This window comes from Megalobrama amblycephala, linkage group LG18 (genome assembly GCF_018812025.1).
Source record: "Megalobrama amblycephala isolate DHTTF-2021 linkage group LG18, ASM1881202v1, whole genome shotgun sequence".
Lineage (NCBI taxonomy): Eukaryota > Metazoa > Chordata > Actinopteri > Cypriniformes > Xenocyprididae > Megalobrama > Megalobrama amblycephala.
The window spans coordinates 26,198,385-26,220,419 of NC_063061.1; the positions used below are offsets into that span (position 1 = coordinate 26,198,385).

Here is a 22,035-nt window from a genome sequence, read left to right on the forward strand (position 1 = left end):
AGCCTAATAAACATGTTTTAATGTTCATAAAACAACAAAAGAAAAAGAGAAAATCACTTACTGCTCTTGACTGAATAACTTGTAACTTCTGTATTTATCTGTATTTAATTTTTACAATGAAGACTATCCAAGGTTATTTTACATTTCATTACTTCAGTTCTGTAGTATTACCTACCTGAATAGAAAGGAGAGGGTGACTTATGAGGACATTACCCCATGTCCCCATTTTTCAAAAGGCTTATAAATCATACAGAATGATTTTTTTTTTTTTTTTTTTTTTTTTTTTGAAAAGTAAAAATGTGCACAGTTTTCTGTGATGGGTAGGTTTAGGTAGCCTGACTACGTCAGACTTCCTACTTCCGCTCAATTTCATTTCGCTTCTGTACTCAGTCTGATACAGCGTCAGAGCTTTCTGTTTGCCACCGGTCTGGAAACAGCCGGGCCAATCAACGAACAGAGGGCGGGCTGAGAGCCGTGACGGAGATGCTAAGCGCCGAGTTTTACATTGTAGGTTAGAGAAATCGAAAACCGAAACGACCGCGGAAATGGGAAACGAGACACGGGATGCAATTCGCTCTGTTATGGAGAACATTCAACTCTTTTTCAAACGGTATTTCGCTCGCATCATCATGTGTTTACAACAGGTTTACAGTGGAAGTTCAATCATAGATTTGAGTTCGATGCATGATGTCTGTGCTTCGATGCGGCATAACATACGTCATAACTAAACGTATCTGATTGGCTTACGGGTAACCAATGATTTTAAACTTCAGACAAGCGCGACCTAGCGAGAGAGAAAACACTTCTCTATTATGCCATTCCAGACTCTGTCTACGAAGCAAAGTGAAGTAGCAGAGTCTGGTATTACCAGGCTAAGGTTTAGGTAGGGCTGCACGATTAATCGCATGCGATTGTCATGCGTGTCTCATCAGTAAAGCCGGTTCTGTGATTAGCAGTAAATGTCCATCACCTGCTGTCAAATGGAGCGGCACTTAATATACAGAGCCGTAGTTCGCGGACAAGCTACGCAATATCGCGTTCATAATCGAAGGCGATTCATCTGCGATTATGAACGCGATATTGCGTAGCTTGTCCGCAAACTACGGCTCTGTATATTAAGTGCCGCTCCATTTGAAAGCAGGTGATGGACATTTACCGCTAATCACAGAACCGGCTTTACTGACGAGACACGCATGACATTTATGACATTAATCTCATGCGATTAATCGTGCAGCCCTAGGTTTAGGGGTAGGGGTAGTGTAGGGGGATAGAAATTACGACTATGGAATGTCCCCACAATTCAGAAAGATATCAAAAAGATATTTCTTCAGAAGAAATTATTGATTGCCTAGACTTTCAATGGATGGAAAAACAAAATTAGATATTACAGTATATATGGCTGTTCTTCCCCGTGGTATCAAATATTGATACTTTAAGGTATTGTATAGAAGTTAGAAATACTGATCTACATTACATTCAGTAGCCGCTCTGAAAGAGACCAGAATATTTGTAATTTTGAAAGCATAAGTGATCTTTTGCACAGTCTTGCAACGCTTGTTTGCACATGCACACAAACAGGATGTAAAAACCTCAAAAGGTACTGGATGTTTTTAATCACAAAAACACACATGCACATTGTAAGGTGAGAGAACATGATAGAGGTCACAATTGCACATGTCCAGTAGATTCAGGCTCAGCTTTGGAAACGCTCAGCCAAGAAATTCGCTTCATGGCCAGCACAGACATGACCGCCATGCCTTTGGCCGTTTTAACGTGACCCTGGATCATTCTGCATTAGCATCAAGTAGTGCCGGGGTGAGAGGATAGGCCACTGTGAGCACACCATGGAAACAAGACCAACAACCTACTGGCATGACAGAAGAGTTTTAAGTGCTCAACAAGAATAGAAAACATGAGTCAACTAAAAAAGGGCAACAGGAAGTCACAGAATGTACGTCAGGCAGTGGACGGTCTAAGAGTGTGTTACATGAACTCTCTCTCTTTCTCTGTGTGCACATGTCCTTAAGCATCACCATTCAAAACTGAACAAATCTTAGGGATGAAACAATTAGCCAATTCTTGGCCAATTTTGCCAAAAAGAAAATTATGAAAATTACAAATTATAGGACTAAAAATTACAGGCAAAAACACAGATATATATAAAATATATATATATATATATATATATATATATATATATATATATATATATATATATATATATATATATATATATATATATATATATATATATATATATATATATATATATATATATATATATCTGCATTGTTATAGAGAGAAACCACACAAGCTCGAGCTATAACACAGATTTTCTTACTCTTTCACTGTGTATTATTAAAATTAAATATCCATGTTTAGAATTTCTCTAAATATAAGGCAGTCTAATTCCCATGATCGATCACCGTTTAAATTAACGATCAATTAATCGATTAATTGTTAGCCTTAATAATGTAATATGAGTCTACTGTAGTAGCAGTAGATTGATCATTTACTTAAATAATTTAATAATCAAATATAAGGACTAATACAGCTTGACACCAACGCCGCCTCAGATGCGTGCTGGTCAGAATGTGTAATTCCTGTTGTGGACGCGCTCTTCTTGGAACAACGTGCTGAAACAAGCAAGTAATCCCAAAGAATTCACTATGATTTATTACAATAGTGTTCTCATTATAATGTTGTGTAATATGACAGTCCCAATCATATTTATTATTAGTTGTGCACTGCTGTTTGAGCTGTATGCAATGAAGCTGAAGATGATCACCGACGCACTTTATAAAGCGTTCATTCTTAAACAAATGCATCCTATATGAGTTTAATCAGATATATGCCTACACAAAATAAACAATATTACAAAATGCAGACTCTAATGTGCATGTTCATGTGTTTTGGAGGAGGTGTGGCTTTGAGGAGCGCTCTGAAGGAAGGGTGCGATCTTACAGGCGTTTCACACCACCAGTGTGAGCACACGTCAGCTTCACGTCAGCGTAACTACATCGTTGCTGCAGAAACACGCATGTATTCACACTGGAAGCGTTTGTACAGCATCGCAGCTGCAGCTCCAAGCTACATATAAAGTGAGCATTTCTTTACAACGATAACTATAAATTTGTTTTTATAAATTGGTATTCATAAACTTGATAGTCTTGAAAGTTTGTTAACATGGGGAGGTGTATACAACATTCACATGTAAACGGTAAACAACAAACAAAAAAGCCTTGTGTCATATTGCCGCACACAAATGTGGCATGCTTTGTTTACATCATCTGCTGCATGCATGGCAAACTCGGCAAGAAAAAGAATGCAAACTCAGGTTCAATTAGGGTATTGCTATATTGCCTATATACCTGTCTGTAAAATATCTAAAAGAATGTTTACATAATGATATTTTCTGGCTAGTTTACTTTAGTTTTTTACACCACTTTCACCCAAACTGAGTAATTAAAAACAAGTTTAAATGGGTAAATCTTCTATAAATATTTTTGATCCTTAATTTTCTTTTCTAACATATTCCAATTCTTGTCAAAAAAAACACTAGACATGCATATTCTTTGCTTTTTGAGCACTTTTTGTGTGAAGTCATATTTATTTTGTCCATCAGAACTGTGCTTTCACTTTAATTGAGAGTCAGCAGCGAAGCAAAAATAGACTCAGCGCCGAAACCCCAGCTTCACTGCTACTCACGTGCTGCTTCTGCTCCCAGTGTAAATGCACTCATTGGTTAATGTGGATGGAAACATAGCTAATGACACTCAAAACTGTCCTGTTACTATAGCTAAGATTACAGCAACAGCATATTTTGGTTCTGTGAAACATAGCAAAACCAATGTTACACAGATATCAAGCAAAAAAAAAAACAAAACAAAAAAAACTCAACCTTGGCGTCCGTTTTCAGGCAATAACGTGCCTGATAACGTGGCTCCTAAAGCCCTTGCCTGATCATAACCCTTCTTTTTTCTTTTGTAATGTCTCTCATCTATCTCTCTTTCTACAGTCTTTCTTCAAATCTCCCTCTTGCTCACTCTCTCTCTCTCATGGCATGTTAACTGAAAACACAGATAGACATTGAATTTGATCATTTGTTTAGCTAAAATTCCATCATCCATGTCCTATACAGTTCAGATGCTAAATCATATCAAAACATTAAAGTTTGTCTGATAAAACGTACAGTATATATAATAATACCACATATAATATTTCAACACTGGATAACACACAGTTGTCAAAAGGAACAAATCCTCCTCCATCTCTGATCAGGAATTACAAACAGCTATGCCTTGAGGTTCAAAGGGGATTGGATTCTGCAGGGGGATTGAATCTTTCACTACACCAGGCCATGCTAAGGACACTGGGTTGCAAAGGAGTGGTGTACATTTTTAGCGCATTAAGCTTGGCAGATTAGCCATCTGGAATTTAGAGATGCAGATATAGACACGGGAAATGACAGTAAGAGCAGACAGTGGAGAGAACCAAAGGGACAAGGGATGCGGCCAAATATCACCTGTTTATTTAAAGTCAAAACTAACATTTTTTTTTTTTTTTTGGCGGGGCATGGTTGAGTTGGCAATAAGTCCTAAATTTGTGTGATTACTAGTCAAATGGCATTATTTACGGCTCAAAACAAGCTGGCTGCAGAGTTTTTAACATTTAACATTTAAAAATAAAAGTCCCAATGAAACTAAAATAGCAGATCTTTTCTTCCATTTTTTTTTGTTTTTTTGGGATGTACATCAGACTGAAACAGACAAAAAAAAAAAAAAAAAAGTAGTATAAGTATAGGCCGATTGTAAGAAAGGGACAGGGTTTCAGTGGACAAAATAATTAGAGAAGTCCAGCATACATCAGAGAAAAGTCTGTTGTTTCACCGGAATATTGAGCTATGACATTGATTGAAAATTACGAGGTCAGAACAAATTTATTTTGGAAAATGAAACATTCACAATAAGATAAATAACATGTATTTAGAAAATATTTACATTTCATGCCATTAAACAATAGAACAACTTCACTACTACTCATTCAGTCTTAAATTTCTCTTAATTTCATGAGGTATACAAAAATCATATTGTATAGTAACAGTTCTGTAATTGTGACTAAGACTGGGAGTTGAGGTAATGTTTCTTGAGTATCTAAATTTATGTATAGCAGTGCTTTCATTTTTGTTGCAGAAAACAAAGTTATGTCTGAATAAATGGCAATAGAATCTCGTTGGATTAACACTGAAGCTGGGTCACATTTAGAATTAGGAAACAAATTGGCAAGGGAACTGAAAATACATAAGCAGTCAAATCCAACCTAGAGTTAAGTGAGACGTAAACAGTGCAGAAACTGCTGAAAGAATATGATCATATTCTTTCAGCAAATATGATCAAGACATCCAGTGAGATCAAACATGCTGGCTTTCAAAAAAATTTGAAGTGTGTGCACTGAATGCAGTCTTAAAGAATAACAATGTAGTTGATGAATTTAAGAAGAGTAGTACTATAGAGATTTGCTGGTCTGCTATAGTACAGCCTTCTATAAATTACTTTCTGATAATTGTGTGCATAGAGCTGGAACAGGAACAAGATATTAGATTTAAATTAGGAATGGATACTGGAGAGGACAAGGATTTTGTCCATGTACTACAACACTGAGTCCCTTCAAGTAGAATGCACATTTATTTGCAATAAGCATCATCAGATGTGGATGGTAAATAATGTACTTTTGAGTTCACAATAACCAAGAACACCTACTTAAAGATGATTAACATCTAACACTGATTCAGTGAAATAGCCATTGATTATAGATACTGTGCCTGTTTAAAACAAAAGTACAAGGGAGAGAAGTGAAAAGAATCAAGATAATACAGCCTATTGAAGTGTGTGTTTGCTAATGCAATTTAGTGATTTTCAAGAATCTGAAGAGCTCTGTGACTGACTGACTGACTGACTGACTGATTGATTGATTGAATAAAAGATAATAATAGGTGCACCAATACAGTTATTATGGCCAATAATTGTTAAATACATTTTAATGTACATTAGGAAATATGGCCTGTTCAGACCTGTGCTGATAATTACAACAATAGTTAATAATACAACCTTTATGTTATGTTACGTTACACTATTTGTAAATAGTTGTTTGATGCCATTTATACTTAGTGCAAATACAGTTGTGCTCCGAATTATTGGCACTTTTGGTAAATATTATCAAAGATGACTAACAATAAATCTGCATTGTTTATCCTTTTGATCTTTAATTCATATAATTAACAAAAATCTAACCTTTTATTGAAGGAAAAGAATTAAAAGTATGGCTACAGTTATTGGCACCCATAGAATTTTTTATGAGTAAAATATCTCTGAAGTATATTCCCATTCATATTTACATTTTTTTAGCACTAGGAGACTAGGAGCATGAAATTGTCCAGCCGTGGCTTCCTGTTCCACAGGAGTACAAATATGTGTAAACAAAAAGGCCAAATTCCCTTAATCATTTATCACAATGAGAAAAACCAAAAGAATATATTTCTGATGTGCAGCAAAAGATTGTTGAGCTTCACAAAATGCATTGAAAAGCTGTAAGAAAAGCATTGAAAATCCCCATTTCCACCATCAGGGCAATAATTAAGAAGTCCCAATCAACTAAAGATGTTACAAATCTGCCTGGAAGAGAACATGTGTCTATAGTGTCCTAATGCATGGCAAGGAGGAGAATTTGAGTGGCCAAAGTCTCTCCAAGGATCACAGCTGGAGAATTGCAGAAATTAGTTGAGTCTTGAGTCTCAGAAAGCCTAAAAAAAATTATCAAACACAAGTTGTTTGGGAGAGTTTCAAGAAAAATCCTCCTCGCTCATCCAAAAACAAACTCCAGCATATTCAGTTGTCAGACACAACTGGAACTTCAAAAGGTACCAGCTTCTATGGTCAGATGAAACTTTTTGGCAGCAAACTTACCAGATGCACACATGGATAAAAAGTAACCCATGCCCACTGTTAAATATGCTGCTGGATCTTTAATGTTGTGGGTCTATTTTTCCACTGGAGGTCTTGGACATTTTGTTCAGACACATGGCATCATGGATTCTATCAAATACCAACAGATTTAAAAAAAAAAAAAAAATAATCAAAACCTGACTGCTTCTGCTAAAAATCCAATAATGGGCCATGGTTGGATCTTCCATCAGGACAATGATCCAAAACAATCAAAATCGACACAAGAATGTGTCACTGAGCATAAAATGAAGCTTCTGCCATGGCCATCCCAGTCCCCTGACCTGAACCCTAAAGAAAATGAGTGGGGTGAACTGAAGAGAAGAAGCACCAACATGGAGCTGGGAATCTGAAAGAATGGTCTCTGATCTCTTGTCAGGTGTTCTCCAAACTCATCAGGCATTATAGAAGAAGACTCAGAGCTGTTATCTTAGCAAAAGGAGGTTGCAAAAAGTATTGAATTAAAAGGTGCCAATAATTGGGGCCAACGTGTTTTGGAGAAAAACATTTATTTCATAAAATAAATTTTCCTACATTTTCAATTCTTTTACTTCAATGAAAGGTTAGAATGTGATTTTTTTTTAAATAAAAGATCAAAAGGATTAACAATGCAGATTTATTTTTATAAGCTTCTTTGTTCATATTTACCAAGGGTGGCAATAATTCTGAGCACAACTGTAGATCTATTTGCACCTCAGTGTATCTAGTACATTAGAAAACAGTATGCAATAATAACATATTCAGTGTAATCATATTAATTAAAATCATAAATGGATGCTGCATTATTGGGACATTACTTGTCCCTATCCCTACAAAGACCTTAACCCTACCAGTTAAACACTTTATTCCCACTTTTAAATACCCGTTAGGCACTTTATTTCCACTTTTTTTAATATTTTATATATTTTTATTTAAAATCAATGCCTCTTGGAGCTGATATGCGATTTAAAAAGAGAGATGAATGAGTTGGGTCGATTACGTCAAAAGATAACGCCACCTGTCTTTGCGCCACTGATTCTGTTATCAGCAAGATTTCTTTTGTCATTTTGTCTGTCAGAGGGCAGAGTTAGTGTAAATGGCCTCTGCTAACAAGGTGGGCTATTTGCACTTGGTGTAAATAGACATTCTGTTAAATTAATATAAACTAACATGTTAGCAGGATGATTTTCAATACAATTCTGACAATGATGAGCAGGTAATAAAACAAAGATTTTACTCAGTGGAGCCAAAGGGCTGCAGTTCACAAGAAAAGGACAGTGGGCTCGACATGTCTGGGGTTTGTTTTTAGCACTTAGAGACTACAGTATGTAGATCATTGTTGTTCAGACAGAATATATGAATATATATTTATATATATTTTTCAAGGTTCAAAGTTAAATTCATACTGTCTGTTTATTTTATTCAATTCGGCCTTGAAACAAATAGGTCAGGGGTATTTTCTCACCAAGAGCCATGATTAATTTGTTTAGTTAAAAGGACAGGCTTCTGAAACAGTGCCTAAATTAGTCAAAATATGAATTAAGATACCCAGTTTTTAATAAAGCATCATTTGGGACTAATTACCATGAGAACTTGATTTCAACAAGCTAAAATATGAGTCTCGCTAACAACACAGAACAGGACACCCTCATTTGGTGGGCTGCTATTTGATGTGCCCTTCACCTATTGGTTAAGGTTACAATGAAGTTAACAAAGTAACTAAGAAGCAAAGGTAACTACTAAAAAAAGTCCAAAGAATACTCGCTTTTAATGGCCTAAAAGCAAGGCATGGCAGGCATGATATCGACATATTGTAAATTTAAAGGGTTAGTTCACCCAAAAATAAAAATTCTGTCATTTATTAATTACCCTCATGCCGTTCCACACCCGTAAGACCTTCGTTAATCTTCGGAACACAAATTAAGATATTTTAGTTGAAATCCGATGGCTCCCTGAGGCCTGCATAGGGAGCAATGACACTTCCTCTCTCAAGATCCATAAAGGTACTAAAAACATATTTAAATCAGTTCACGTGAGTACAGTGGTTCAATATTAATATTATAAAGCACCGAGAATATTTTTGGTGCGGCAAAAAAAAAAAAAGACTTATATAGTGATGGCCGATTTCAAAACACTGCTTCAGGAAGCATCGGAGCATAATGAATCAGCGAGTCGAACCAGCGGTTCGGAGCGCCAAAGTCACGTGATTTCAGTAGTTTGCCGGTTTGACGCGCAATCCGAATCATGATTCGATACGCTGATTCATAATGCTCCAAAGCTTCCTGAAGCAGTGTTTTGAAATCGGCCATCACAAAAAAAATAAGTCGTTATTTTCTTTTTTGGCGCATCAAAAATATTCTTGTCGCTTTATAATATTAATATTGAGCCACTGTACTTACATGAACCGATTTAAATATGTTTTTAGTACATAAATGGATCTTGAGAGAGGAAATGTCATTGCTGGCTATGGAGGCCTCACGGAGCCATCGGATTTCAACAAAAATATCTTAATTTGTGTTCCGAAGATTAACAAAGGTCTTACAGGTGTGGAACGGCATGAAAGTGAGTAATAAATGACAGAATTTTCATTTTTGGGTGAACTAACCCTTTAAGACCATCATGCTCAGGAAAGATATATACAAAAATTAAAAAACAGTGAGCTCATCTAACATCCTCTGACCTTCATGTACTTCCTTTTCCTGGTGCTGACTGTAGAAAAAGTCATTTTCATGTGTCAAATCCTCTGCAGTGGCAGGAAATGTTGCTCAATACAAGGCATTTTGGAGATGACATAATTCCAGCCCTAGACAAAAGCATCATTAAATGCAAATGGATAGAAGGCCAAGTGTTTAGGAAGTTAAACATACAATAGGTGGTGGAATGATCAATGAACCTGATGAATTTGGACCAGCTAAACTTTAGGATAATGTTTTGAGATCAAGCCTAATAGCCTATATTATAAACATTATAACATCATACATGCAAATAAACATTTTGATCATTTTGAATTATATTACTTTTATATTAGATCTGTGTCTCTGAAAACATTTCTATATATCACTACATGTACTGTATGTAACTGCTTCTCTAAAGCTTCAGGTCTCCAAGAAACTCACAATTAATGAGGTCATAATAAGGGGCTCCTGCCCCACATTCAACCTGCAGACACCGTTTCCATGGTAAGAATCTCAACATATGCCACAACAATTACTAAGCAAGCAATGCATTATCTGAAGGTGCTAATATTGGTCACACTGAAAATAATCAGGTGCCAACACATTTTCCTTCCCTCTGTCAATTGCTCTCAGAAGATATGTCATGTTAATGGCTCAAAAATAGATAGGATTAAAATAAATTAATATTAATATAATATAAATAATTAATATAACAATGATATAAATATTACTGGAATTTCAGTGCACAAAAATCTTGCCCTCTTCCTTTTGATCTGTCAACACTCAAAATGGTTCCACTGTTTTTTTTAGATTTGTATGAAAAATTATATTAATATTAATTTTTCATACAAATCTAAAAAAAACAGTGGAACCATTTTGAGTGTTGACAGATCAAAAGGAAGAGGGCAAGATTTTTGTGCACTGAAATTCCAGTAATCAGAGCTGAGGTTTGAATCACTTGATGAGTCAGAGCAAACTATCGAAAGAAAAATATGTCTTATGTACTTTGAGAAAAAGCACAGGTTTGTTGCTTTGAGTGGGCAGCATTTCGCAGATGCTCAGAGAGGCCCAACAGGACAGCTTTTGAAGTCAAATACTGCAAACAGGTGAAATTATGTAACTGCTTTGAGCAAATAAACATGCTGTTTGAGTGGACTACAAACAAACATGATCTGCACATGTACCACATTTGTAGGGCACATTACAAACTTTCCAAAAAGCGAAAGCAATACCCTGCTTATTTACATATATCACTTTACCATTATGGTTATCAGGGTTGTGATGGTATGCCATAAATTTCCAGCAAGAGTGTTTTTTTTTTATTTATTTATTTTTATGAATTTTTATTATTGTTGTCTAAAAAATAAATAAAATTAATAAATTATTATTAATAGCTGTTATGAGGTTATGTAATTATTGTAAATGAAATACCTGATAATAAATTTTACGTAAAAAAATAAATTATTTTATAAATGCACTTCTTTGACGCATAAAAATTTGTAACTATTATAGTACCGACAAATTGATTAATCGCATTTAACAAAAAAGTTTGTAAATACAGGTGTGAGTTTGTGCGGCCGCCTCCGTCAAATTTCGTGCCGCCTCTGGCTGTCGACAAAACTCAGACAGGCAGTCACATGCTCAAATGCCTCTTTTCCACCGACACGGTTCTGTTGCGGGTTCCCGGCCTCTGTCAATTCTCGAACCATTTAATAGTGATCCACGGATGTGCACCAGATTAATGAATTTATCTTTAAAATGTACAAAATTTTCTTAGACAGACCAAGGATTTGACCACCTCTGCCTCATTTTGAGCCAGGAAAAACCCTGGTGGGTGTGTGTGTGTGTGTGTGTGTGTGTGTGTGTGTGTGTGTGTGTGTGTGTGTGTGTGTGAGAATATATACACATATTTACAAACTTTTATGTTTAATGTGATTAATCGATTTGACAGCACTAGTAACTAAAAAACTGACAGCAACTAATATCTGAATTTTGTTAAAAATACTTGATTTTTTTTCTAATTATTCAAAATAATTATAAATATTTAGCATCTGGTCATTATCAGTTGATTTATATCATCTTTGTTTGAACTGGAAGAGTCAGGTCCTTCATGCATGGGGAATGATACATTCTTGACAACTGTAAGTATATTAGTGAATTGGCGAGGAAATGGAAGTAGCCTGCAATTAATTTAACAAACACTGTGTACATAAATAAATAGGAAACAGAAAGGTAAAGACTGAATGAGGCAGAGGTGACACATGAATGTCCGGAAGTTAATTTTGCAGTCAAGAGATGGGGCTCTTAAAAGTATCCATTCTATTTACATGTACTTTACATGCACAGCAAAATCCCCAGAGTTAAATCAACTCTGCTCAGAGTGCATATGGTCCCTCTCTAAATAGTGTTAAAGTAACACTGAAGCAGAGTTAAAGTTAAGGAGATAATTAAGAAATTAATAAGGCTGTGACTTAAGTCACTTGTAGTTCTTGTGTTTTTTATTTCTTCAGTGATTCTGCTTGTTAACAGCAGGTGTTCATCACTACTGCGCAATCATTACTTAATTGCTTAATTATCTAACTAAATTTAACTCTGCTTGAGTTATTTTAACACTATTTAGAGAGGGACCATATGTACTCTGAGCAGAGTTGATTTAACTCTGGGGATTTTGCTGTGTGGATTATGGCACACATTTGTTGCTTTCAAATAACATCTTCATAACCGAAAAAAGTTACAAGTATGCAACAAATAGACACTAACCAATGGCAACTCTAACGCTTTATGTTCTGTTTTGTCATTTTCCCGCTGATACTGTACTTATGGTTTTATTGTAGATTTGTAGCTATATCATAAACATTAACACAAAAGTAACTTTTGTGCATGGTTTAAAGAGTCTTTAAAATACTTGACTGTCGGATAGCTAACAGTCAAGAATTGATAAAAGACAGGAGGAAGAGCCTCAACAGATGGAGGTCTGAAAATTTCAGAAATCCTTTACAAGTCTTGAATTCACAGACTGGTTTGAATTGAACAGGATTAATTAATTAATTAATTAACTCAGAATGCAAACTTTTTTAGGAGCCTAAAAAATTTCTAACCGGTTATGATTACATGCAGCCTCTTCATAAAGAGTTCATGGGATGTGGATGTTGTATAAGCCATTGCATGGGTCTTTAAAAACAGTAATGGAGGGCTTATTGGCCACCTGTTACCTAATCGTGCTTAGGATGGCAAGGCTGTACAGTCTGAGGAGGTTAATTATAGTTGATCCTTGGGAAATGACACTGCCCATTTGTTTATGCCATTTACTTATTTCAATTTCCAAAGTCATCCATTAGCTGGTAAGTTCAATTTCAGCAGCATTACCAGTAACCCTTATAAGGACCTCTAGATTGAGCTACACTGATGAACTGTAATGCAATATTTTGACATCGATATATATGTTGGTGGTTTCTAAAAAAACCTACTGCTTGCCTCAATCTGTTTCTTTATTCTGTTATTTAATCAATGTTTCTTATTAAAGAAACCCAGTGATCCACAGTTGCTACAATATGGCGTATACAGCATAGTGAAGTGTTCATAAACAAGATGATCTGTGATTACTCAGTCTACTGAAGCCTGCGTTGATACAAAGCGCAACCTATTCAATGGTTTCGCGACAATGTACGATGTTTGACGAAATATTCCGAGTGTGTTCCGATCCACTCGATCACTTACTTTCAGTGATCTTCTGCAATCCCAGCACATCCTCCGGGGTGATCGTTTTGTTCGCGAGCAGTTCCTCTTCTGTGGTTACGGGGACTCCGACGTCTGTCGTGTTGCAGCCCTTCTTGACTTTCATGGCCTCGGTTAAATCAGGGTTCGAGTTCTCTTTCCTGCCGCGGATGCTGTGGCGGTTATTGCCGTTGCCGGTGTCTCCGCTGCTGCTGCTGCAACTAACGTTACCGAGATTAACGCCGCCGGACTTCTTAGAGCTCGATGGGTCCTGGCTGTTGCCTGTGCTGGTACAAGAATAGCTCATTATCCGTTCCTCCTCCTCCACCCCCTGTTCCCCCGGTCTAGCAAAGACACAAAACAGTCACCCTCCCACACCCGAAGGGCTGAGCAGGTCGCCCGCTTAGAGGTATTTAAATCCTCCTGTTCTCCGCTCACCCTGAATCTCTCTCGCGCTCTAGCTGAGGGACGTACTACTGCACGTTGGAGGGGGTCGCCTGTCGTTCAGTGGCGCACGGCGACAACAGATAATATTAATTTGACTGGTATAAAAGACTGTTTTGAGTGCATAAAATTGTATTCCTGTGGAAATTATGTTGGATAAAATCAGTCGTCGAGCTTGGACTGAATTGGTCATTTTAGCACACCGTGTGCGCCGGATAGCTGTTTTGTATCTCCCTGTTTGTTGTGTGGTACGGCCCAAGTTGATTCGGGAATTGTGTGAACGTGCATTAATTCAACTCAGATAAACAAATCAAAACGAATCAAATAATTAAAACCCCAGCAAATGTGAGCGGTTGTAAAGCAATTATTATTAATTATATTACTTTAAAAGAAAAATAAAACTTTAACGCGATTAGTAAATATGAAATTTGTTATTTCTATTAAGTCGACATTGACAAGTTTACAATTAATGTGAAGCGGTCAGCAGCGGTTAAAAAAATATTCAACACTAAACAAAGGTTTCGGGGTTTTGCACTGACGCCACTGAAGAACCATTGTGGGACTGTGGGTTCTTTAAAGAACCTTTCAAGGAATTATTCTTAAAAGAACCACTTTTTCCTCTTATAGTGCAAATAACATTTTAAAAAATCAGAATAATCTTTTACCACTATAAAGAACCTTTTGAGCAATGGAATGGCTCATGGATGCTAAGGTTCTATGGAACCACAGATAATAAAGAACTTTTATTTTTAAAAGTGAACTTCGTTGAAGTTAATCATCACAGTCCACAAGAGGACGCCACAAGACAGTAGTACAAAAAAAATGGCCTAACCCTTCAATCTGTGACTCACAATGGTAAAACTACTTTAAAAGCAACATTTAATTTATACCAGTGAGTGTATATACCAGACACTTATTTCTTATCAAACTTCATGAAGAAAAATAAATGTAAGCAATTTAGCAAATAACACAACTATAAGTGCTTGTAATTTCATGGTTTTTGGTTGGTTTAAAAAGGTTTCACCAATTTATATAATGTCCTCTATATTAAATGTGTGCCTGCCATCTTTGAATACCTTTTAAAGAACTCCCTATAAAGCAATATAGTTGTGATTGGTATAGTTGCCTATATTACATCTATTATTATTGTGCTATACAAAACTAAGACATAAACAAACCTTTAAAACTTAAAAGACAGAAAGAAAAACAAAGGCATGAATAAATTTCATCAGTAGCTTGTTTATGTTACAATAATGTTGATACAGAGGTGAGTTAATTACTAAAATATAGGCTATATGTTACACACTCATTTCATTTCCCAGGCCTGCTGAGCTGGCTCATCTCTTTGTCATCGTGGTGTGGCTGCCCTCATCAGCAGAAATCCACACACACAAACACACACACACACACACACACATGCACATGCAGACATTTTTACACACAACCAGAACTACGTTTGACACACACACTCTCTCACATAAGCTTAACAGATACACACATCATACACATTCGACACACACACCTCCACTCTGGACACTTTTGTGGGCTAAACAATGTGCTGACTGCAGTCTGTATACAGCCATTGTTTTGCAAAGAGACCTGAGTTGAGGTTGCGAGTATCACACTGTAAAAAAAAAAAAAAGACTTTTAAAGTTGTAAATAAAACAAGTATTTATTGGAGAAAATACAAGGAAATACAATATCAGTTTCTTTACTTCAAAGTTAGTTTAATTTAATGTTACTTGAAGTTTCATTGTAATTATTTGTGAAAAGTACTTGAAATTTCTGAATGAAAATAGTTTCAAATTAAATCCTACATCACTTTTTTTCAGTCATTTATGAATGCTCAAGCTTTTCAATTCATTTCAAATCTCGAAGTTTACATATTCATCTGTCAATGTAAATGTAGTCCACTGGTTCATAAAAACCCATTTTATATCAGTTGCAAAGCAACACAATAGTTTTTAGACATTTAAATATAAAAACTCTTAAATATAATGGTTCTTTACTGGCAGAAGCTTTAACATCCACAGAATCTTTTCATTGCCCAAAGGTTTTTAATAATGAAAAAAAGGTTCTTCAGATTATTAAAATGTTCTTCACAATAAGAAAAAAAAAGTCATTTTAAGAACTGACCGATGAAAGGTTCTTTGGGGTACTTAAATGGTTCTTCTATGGCATCGTTCACTATCTGAAAAAAAGTATAAAAGCTGTCGGGTTGTACTCTTTCAAAAAGAGCGCATATTAGTAGCTTAAAGGTACATATTGGTACCAAAAGTGTAAATATTAGTACCGTTTTAAAGGGTGCCTTCCCAGTGACAGCTTTCATTCCATTATTTTCCTGAGAGTGTTGTGAAGAAAAAAAAAACCTTTTGGAACCTTAATTTTTAAGAGCGTAAAGGTGTATTTTGTCTATATTTAAAGTCAGGCAGTATCTGTTTCATCGCTTTGGAAAACACACTAATTCATTTTAGCAATCGCATTGCCATGGTTTGCCATTTAAGGGACAGAAACTCATCCATGTTACTCATTGCATTACTCGGACATTGTCTCCGTAATTTGTTCAAACCCCAGAAAACATATAAAATATATAAAGGGCATCACCAAATTCAAACCTTGCATGTTGTAAAAACCACATATGGAAAGTAAAAACTTTCCCAAATACTGTCTTTAATGCAAATTTGAAGGGCCCGAATGGAAAATGTCAAATTATAGCATATAACCTTCACATAAATGTGACCTAAAATCAGATATTAGCACACATTGCTTCCTTAAACAGTGTAAATGTGAAGTGACCATCATCAGGTAGCATAACATGAGAGTTGGCCATACAGCTGCCACTAGTCTCCATTGGTGGAGATCACTTCATTGTGAAGAGTGTGCGGAGGAAAGAAAGAACTACAGCTCAGGACAGAAACAAAAGGCATCCAAAGCAAAGTGCTGACCGCAGCCGGGGTCTGTGAATCAGGGAGCCCCATTGAAGCAGCGCCTGTATAAATAGCCCCACAGATGCCTGAGCAGGAGACCGCGTGGTGGATTCCCCTCAACGCACACAGCTCATTCTATTGGGTAAGTCTGGTAAACCCTGTACCTCTGCCAACTTCAAACCAGATAGTGATTAAACAAGCTTGGAACACCATAGTGAGCATTAATTATGCAGAATGACTAATCAGTGATCCACTGATACAATCAGACAAGCTTATTATAATTATGATATGGGAGATATTTATGAGATGTTTCAACAAGGGATTTGAACAAAATGTTTTCATTAGCAGACCTGGCGTCCATTAGACAGTAATATAAGCCACTCGGTTTAATTGATCCAACATGTTCAGGCTTGTCGTACATAGAATAGGTACTTTACATGTCATTATCTATAACAAGCACTTGTACTTTTTTTTCACAGTAGAACAAGTTGGACTTGTGTCCACCAAAGCGTTTTTAGCAAGCTGAAGGAACTTGCTCTGACTGGCACTTCTTTTGGATGAACAGATGTGCTTTTTGTTGTCATTTGTTATCGTGGTACAAGCAGAATGTGACGGTTGTTTGTCCCGCCCCTCCTCCACTGTGACCGGACGGCTGGGTGAAAAGTGACAGTAATGAGCGCTGCGTTTTACCCAAATTTGAACATTTGTTCTACTCTCGGCGTCCTGGAAAAAAAAAACGCCAAGCGCGCCGCTCAGCGTAAAATAGATGCTCAGCGCCTCGTCACGTTGCTGGCGTTTTTAAACACACGACGCTCCCATTGAAAACAACTGGAAAAAAAGATAAAAACTTTTGGTGGAACATTAGAAATGCACGAAAAAGTCATGCAACCTATAGCATTTTGTGGGTACATGTTCAGCATTGTTGTGAACTCTTCTGACATGATGTCTGATTCCTTGCATGCAGGTCAGTCAGCGCTGATATATCTGAAACAATGGCTCTGACAAACCCTATGTCAATGCCCATGGGACCATGGAAGGTAGGCCTTCAGTTATTATATTTTAAATTTCATATCTATTTTAAATCGATTTTAAATTACATTTAAGTAAAATTAAATTTGGGGTAATGTTTCTAAACTAAATATGAGTATCTAATTAGTGATGTTCAACATGTCTAACAAAAGATACTATGTTTGTTTCTTTTTTTCCCAGATTACTGTTTATGACCAGGAGCATTTCCAGGGCAGGCGTTGCGAATTCACCGCCTGCTGCCAGAATATCATGGAGTATGGAATGGAGACTGTCCGCTCCCTGAAGGTGGAGTGTGGCGCGTGAGTAAAAGCGAACATCTTTGATTACCCAAGTAAATCGCTCTTCCTCTCTCCAACCCCTCCTCCTAAATGCTTCTTCTTATGACTCTAGCTGGGTAGGTTTTGAGCACTCTACCTTCAATGGCCAGCAGTTCATCTTGGAGAAGGGAGATTACCCTTGCTGGGAGGCCTGGAGTGGAAGCAATGCCTATCGCATTGAGAGGCTGATGTCCTTCCGCCCCATCTGTTCTGCTGTGAGTGAGACCATCTGCACCAGAGACACGAAATACACCCACCAATAGACTTTCTGATTATCACTATTTCTGAACACATTTACATTTGTTTGTCACAGTTCGTGTAGATACATGGGATTAAAAAAGCAGGGCAGGCTTCACCAACTGATCAACATCTTTGTTGATCCTGGAACAACATTGCAATCAACCAATCAGATCTGTGGGACAAGTTTACAGTTTGTCAAGTTTAGGCTTACAACCAGGGTTTGGTGCTTCTACAACAGTGTTATTCATCAATCATTTCCTTGTGATTTTAGGGATGTTAAGGGTATGGGGTTAGGTTTAGGGGTAGGGATATGGTTATGATTAAATTTTTGGACAGGAATGTTGTTCCAGGATCAACAAAATATGTTGTCTAACTCTGCAAAATCAGGAGGTCCAAAAGCAGGCATTATGAGAGAGGTACTGCTTATAAAAATCAGGGTGCCATTCAGAATTGAATTGAGAATAATTGAGTTTGAGCTAGCAATAATTGAGCTATCAAACAAGTTCCAGAAAACATAATTAATATTTTTCAGTATGGATTTCCTATATACATGTTATCATACACACAAGAGGTATAATCAGGAATATAAATCTAAAATATTTGTTAAAAACCAATAAATTATAAATCTAATTTATATAAAAATATAAATATGTTAATAATCATTTTTTGAAAAGCCAACTTGATTTATTTAATCATTTAAACATGTTATCATGCACACAAGGGGTATAATCAGAAATATTAGAAATATAAGTCTAAAATATTTAAAATATTTTAATTATTTACATTTACACCATTTACATATGCATATCATACAAAAAGTGGGACAGTCAAGAATATTAGAAATATAAATCTGAAGTATTTATTAAAAAACAAATAATATGCAAATGTAATTTATTAAAAATATAACTATATTAAAAATCAATGTTTGACAGGCCATTGTTTATTCATTTATTTAAACCTTTATTTTCATGGCCATTTTATGGACCATGGTGGAAGAACATTTCCCAGAATGCAATATCTTGTTCATTTTGTTAAGTATTCAGTTGTGTGACTGCATGAAATTTCTTTAAATTGCACTGCAGTAAATTCCATGTCCATTTGCAATTTCATTCATTCCAATTCAACATCCTGTGAGATGTGGCCAGTTTAATTCAAATTCAAAGGCGTGAACTGAAAGGGAACCTATTTCGTCAAATCTGAACTTTGCTCACCAGTGCGTTCAGCCAGTTGTATGTGTTTCGTTCTTCATTCTGAAACAGATGCACAGCGATTCCCGTATGATGCTTTTCGAGTGTGAGAACATGAGTGGAAGGCAGTGGGAGGTGTGCGGTGACTACCCCTCCCTGCAGGCTATGGGATGGTGCAACAACGAGGTCGGCTCCTTCCAAGTCATGAGTGGCGCGTAAGTATGATTGCTTGAATGGATTTGGATTGTCTGATCAAATTTTGTCCAAAAACAAAGGCTAGCATTCTGGCTTTCTGTTCTTATGTTGCTTTTGATCTTTATCTGAAAAAAGAGTGAGAGTGCTTCAGTTCGGGCTGGCGTCACTGCATTCGTCAGTGTTTGAGGCCTCCATGGTAACATGCTGCCTCTGTGTTCCTATTTCTCTAGCTTTGTATGCTACCAGTATCCTGGTTACCGTGGTTACCAGTACATTATGGAGTGTGACTGCCACGGAGGCGAGTACAGGCACTACAGGGAGTATGGTTGCCATGCTCAGACCCCTCAGATCCAGTCTATCCGCAGGATCCAGCATTGAGAGGAGTCAGCCGTGTCCTTCCTCCCTTCCCTTCCCTCCCCTCTTCCTCCTTCTGAGCCCTTCAATCCTCCACTTCCTCCATCCCTCCGTTCCCAGCCATGCAAGAGGGTTTGTTGACCAGGATGGCAGGCTGATATACTGGTGCTACACCAATGTAACAAGTCCACAGCACTTTTTGTACCCACTACACAAGGAAAGAAAGACAAACTATTGACGGCAGGAACGATGAGAAAAAACCCCACAGAAGAAAAAGTCCTGTATGATTCCAGCCGAACGGACGTGGTGCGGTTAGAAGCCGGGAGTGTCGCTCTACTTTCGTCATGACTTGATCATCATGATCGTAGCCATTGCAGTTTTCATGGTCAACATCTGTACGATATTTGATGAATAAAGAACATGAGCATAAAATCTACGGAAACAAAAAAAACAGAATACTTGATATCAGCTGACTGTGGTGTGTGGATCTTTCCTGACTTTAAGTGAACATTAGGACAAACATTCAACTCTCACATCAGTCAATTTCAGATGAGCATAAAGCAAGAAGGTGTAATGAATTGTCTAAAATTAAAATTTGAAATGAAAAGATATAATGTGTCAGAATTTACATTAAAACATGACAAGGACAGCCTTTTGTTCAATCTATATCAACATAGCAAGACCTCTAATTCAATTATGTGTATAAGTATTTTTGTTTAAAAATTGTAATCCACCAAACTACCTTTCAGATGCTGCTTTATCCACAAAACAAAATGACTGAGTGAAGTGGACAGGTGATAATGTGGAACATTATAAATGTAAGAAACACAAAAAATAGGAATAGTAAACGAGTTTTTATTTTCTGCTTCTTCAAGCATCCATCAATATCAACTCTAAGTGATAATGAAGAAAAATATGTCTAAATTACAGTTGCATTAGGGTGGGGGTTTTCAATCTGGGGACCCTCAGTGACCACAAGAGGGAACTAGAGGGTCCAAAGAAAAAATTCCAACAATACATAAATGAATGTCTGATCTGAAATTATAAGATTAGTGACAGACTGACACATTTTAACAGTAAGAAATAAAAACAAATCTTAACCTACACTCTAAAAAATGCTGGGTTGGTTCAACTCATGTTTGGGTCAAATATGGACAAACCCAAACATTGGGTTTAAAATTTTATTTAAAAATTTTAACCAAAAGTTGGGTTTGTCCATATTTGACCCAAACATGAGTTGAAACAACCCAGCATGTATGCTGTGTAGCCTATATGTGTAGTATGATTAACCTATATACATGTTATCATACACAAAAGGGGTATAATCATAAATCTAAAATATTTGTTAAAAACCAATAAATTATAAATCTAATTTATATAAAAATATAAATATATTAATAATCAATCATTTCAATAAATAATAATAATTAATAATTAAGTTTGAAAAGCCAACTTTATTTATTTTCAAATTATCAATTTTATTTAATAATTTTCATATACATGTTATACACACAAGGGGTCTAATCAGAAATATTAAAAATAGAAGTCTAAAATATTCGTTAAAAGCAATAAATCATAAAATAAAAATCTTACCACTATTATTATTTAAATTATGCAAGCAATAATGTACAAGAGGCTGTGCTGTATCGTGAATAAGTCACGCCTGAAGGGCGTTGTTAGGTACGATGCGAAGCGGAGTGCTTGCAACCCTTTCAGCTGTGACTTATTCACAATACAGCACTAGCCTTGAGTACCTATTTGCTTTTATAAAACGGTTACCAATCAATGCAAGTTTCACGAAGTAAACTTTTTCTAAAAGCCTTCCTTCCGACAGAAAAAAATAGTCCCTGATCGTGAACAGCAACAGAAGTCACATTTTCATGCCATTAGATGGTGGCAAAGACTGTCTTTATGAGTGTGTCAGTCAGTAGCGAAGACTTTTATATTGAAAAGACTGAATTGTTTTGAAAACGGAA

General features: G+C 36.3%; 2 protein-coding genes across 5 annotated transcripts in view; one reads left to right on the plus strand and one right to left on the minus strand.

Annotated features, from left to right (window-relative positions):
• unc119b (unc-119 homolog b (C. elegans)) overlaps positions 1-14,105 on the minus strand; it is a 46,328-nt gene extending 32,223 nt beyond the window's left edge. Inside the window, exons 1-2 of one of the 2 annotated variants that reach the window (XM_048165308.1) lie at positions 13,370-13,507; positions 9,658-9,780 (exon numbers count right to left, since the gene is read on the minus strand). Coding sequence is in view for 1 of the 2 variants with exons in the window: in XM_048165305.1 (XP_048021262.1) it covers positions 13,370-13,673 (304 nt within the window). In the remaining variant the exon portion in view is untranslated. Of the gene's footprint in view, positions 1-9,657; positions 9,781-13,369 lie in introns of both variants that reach the window. The other variant, XM_048165305.1, reaches the window with a different exon arrangement.
• A 1,905-nt stretch (positions 14,106-16,010) lies between these two features.
• Positions 16,011-20,668, plus strand: cryba1b (crystallin, beta A1b). 3 transcript variants are annotated; one of them, XM_048165310.1, is made up of 6 exons: positions 16,011-16,879; positions 17,702-17,774; positions 17,947-18,065; positions 18,157-18,298; positions 19,583-19,725; positions 19,936-20,668. In XM_048165310.1, exons 2-6 carry the CDS (start codon positions 17,730-17,732, stop codon positions 20,081-20,083), a joined length of 597 nt encoding a protein of 198 aa, XP_048021267.1. In that variant the 5' UTR covers positions 16,011-16,879; positions 17,702-17,729; the 3' UTR covers positions 20,084-20,668. The 3 variants fall into 3 exon arrangements, with proteins under 3 accessions (XP_048021267.1, XP_048021268.1, XP_048021269.1); XM_048165311.1 differs by lacking the exon at positions 16,011-16,879 and adding an exon at positions 17,001-17,406; XM_048165312.1 differs by lacking the exon at positions 16,011-16,879 and having other exon boundaries at positions 17,434-17,774.
• Positions 20,669-22,035: the final 1,367 nt, after the last annotated feature.

Coding starts and splice junctions, on each gene's coding strand:
- cryba1b (XM_048165310.1), top strand. CDS start 17,730: ATGGCTCTGACAAACCCTATGTCAATGCCCATGGGACCATGGAAG. Junction 17,775..17,946: donor TGCCCATGGGACCATGGAAG/GTAGGCCTTCAG, acceptor TTTTTTTCCCAG/ATTACTGTTTATGACCAGGA. Junction 19,726..19,935: donor TTCCAAGTCATGAGTGGCGC/GTAAGTATGATT, acceptor CTATTTCTCTAG/CTTTGTATGCTACCAGTATC.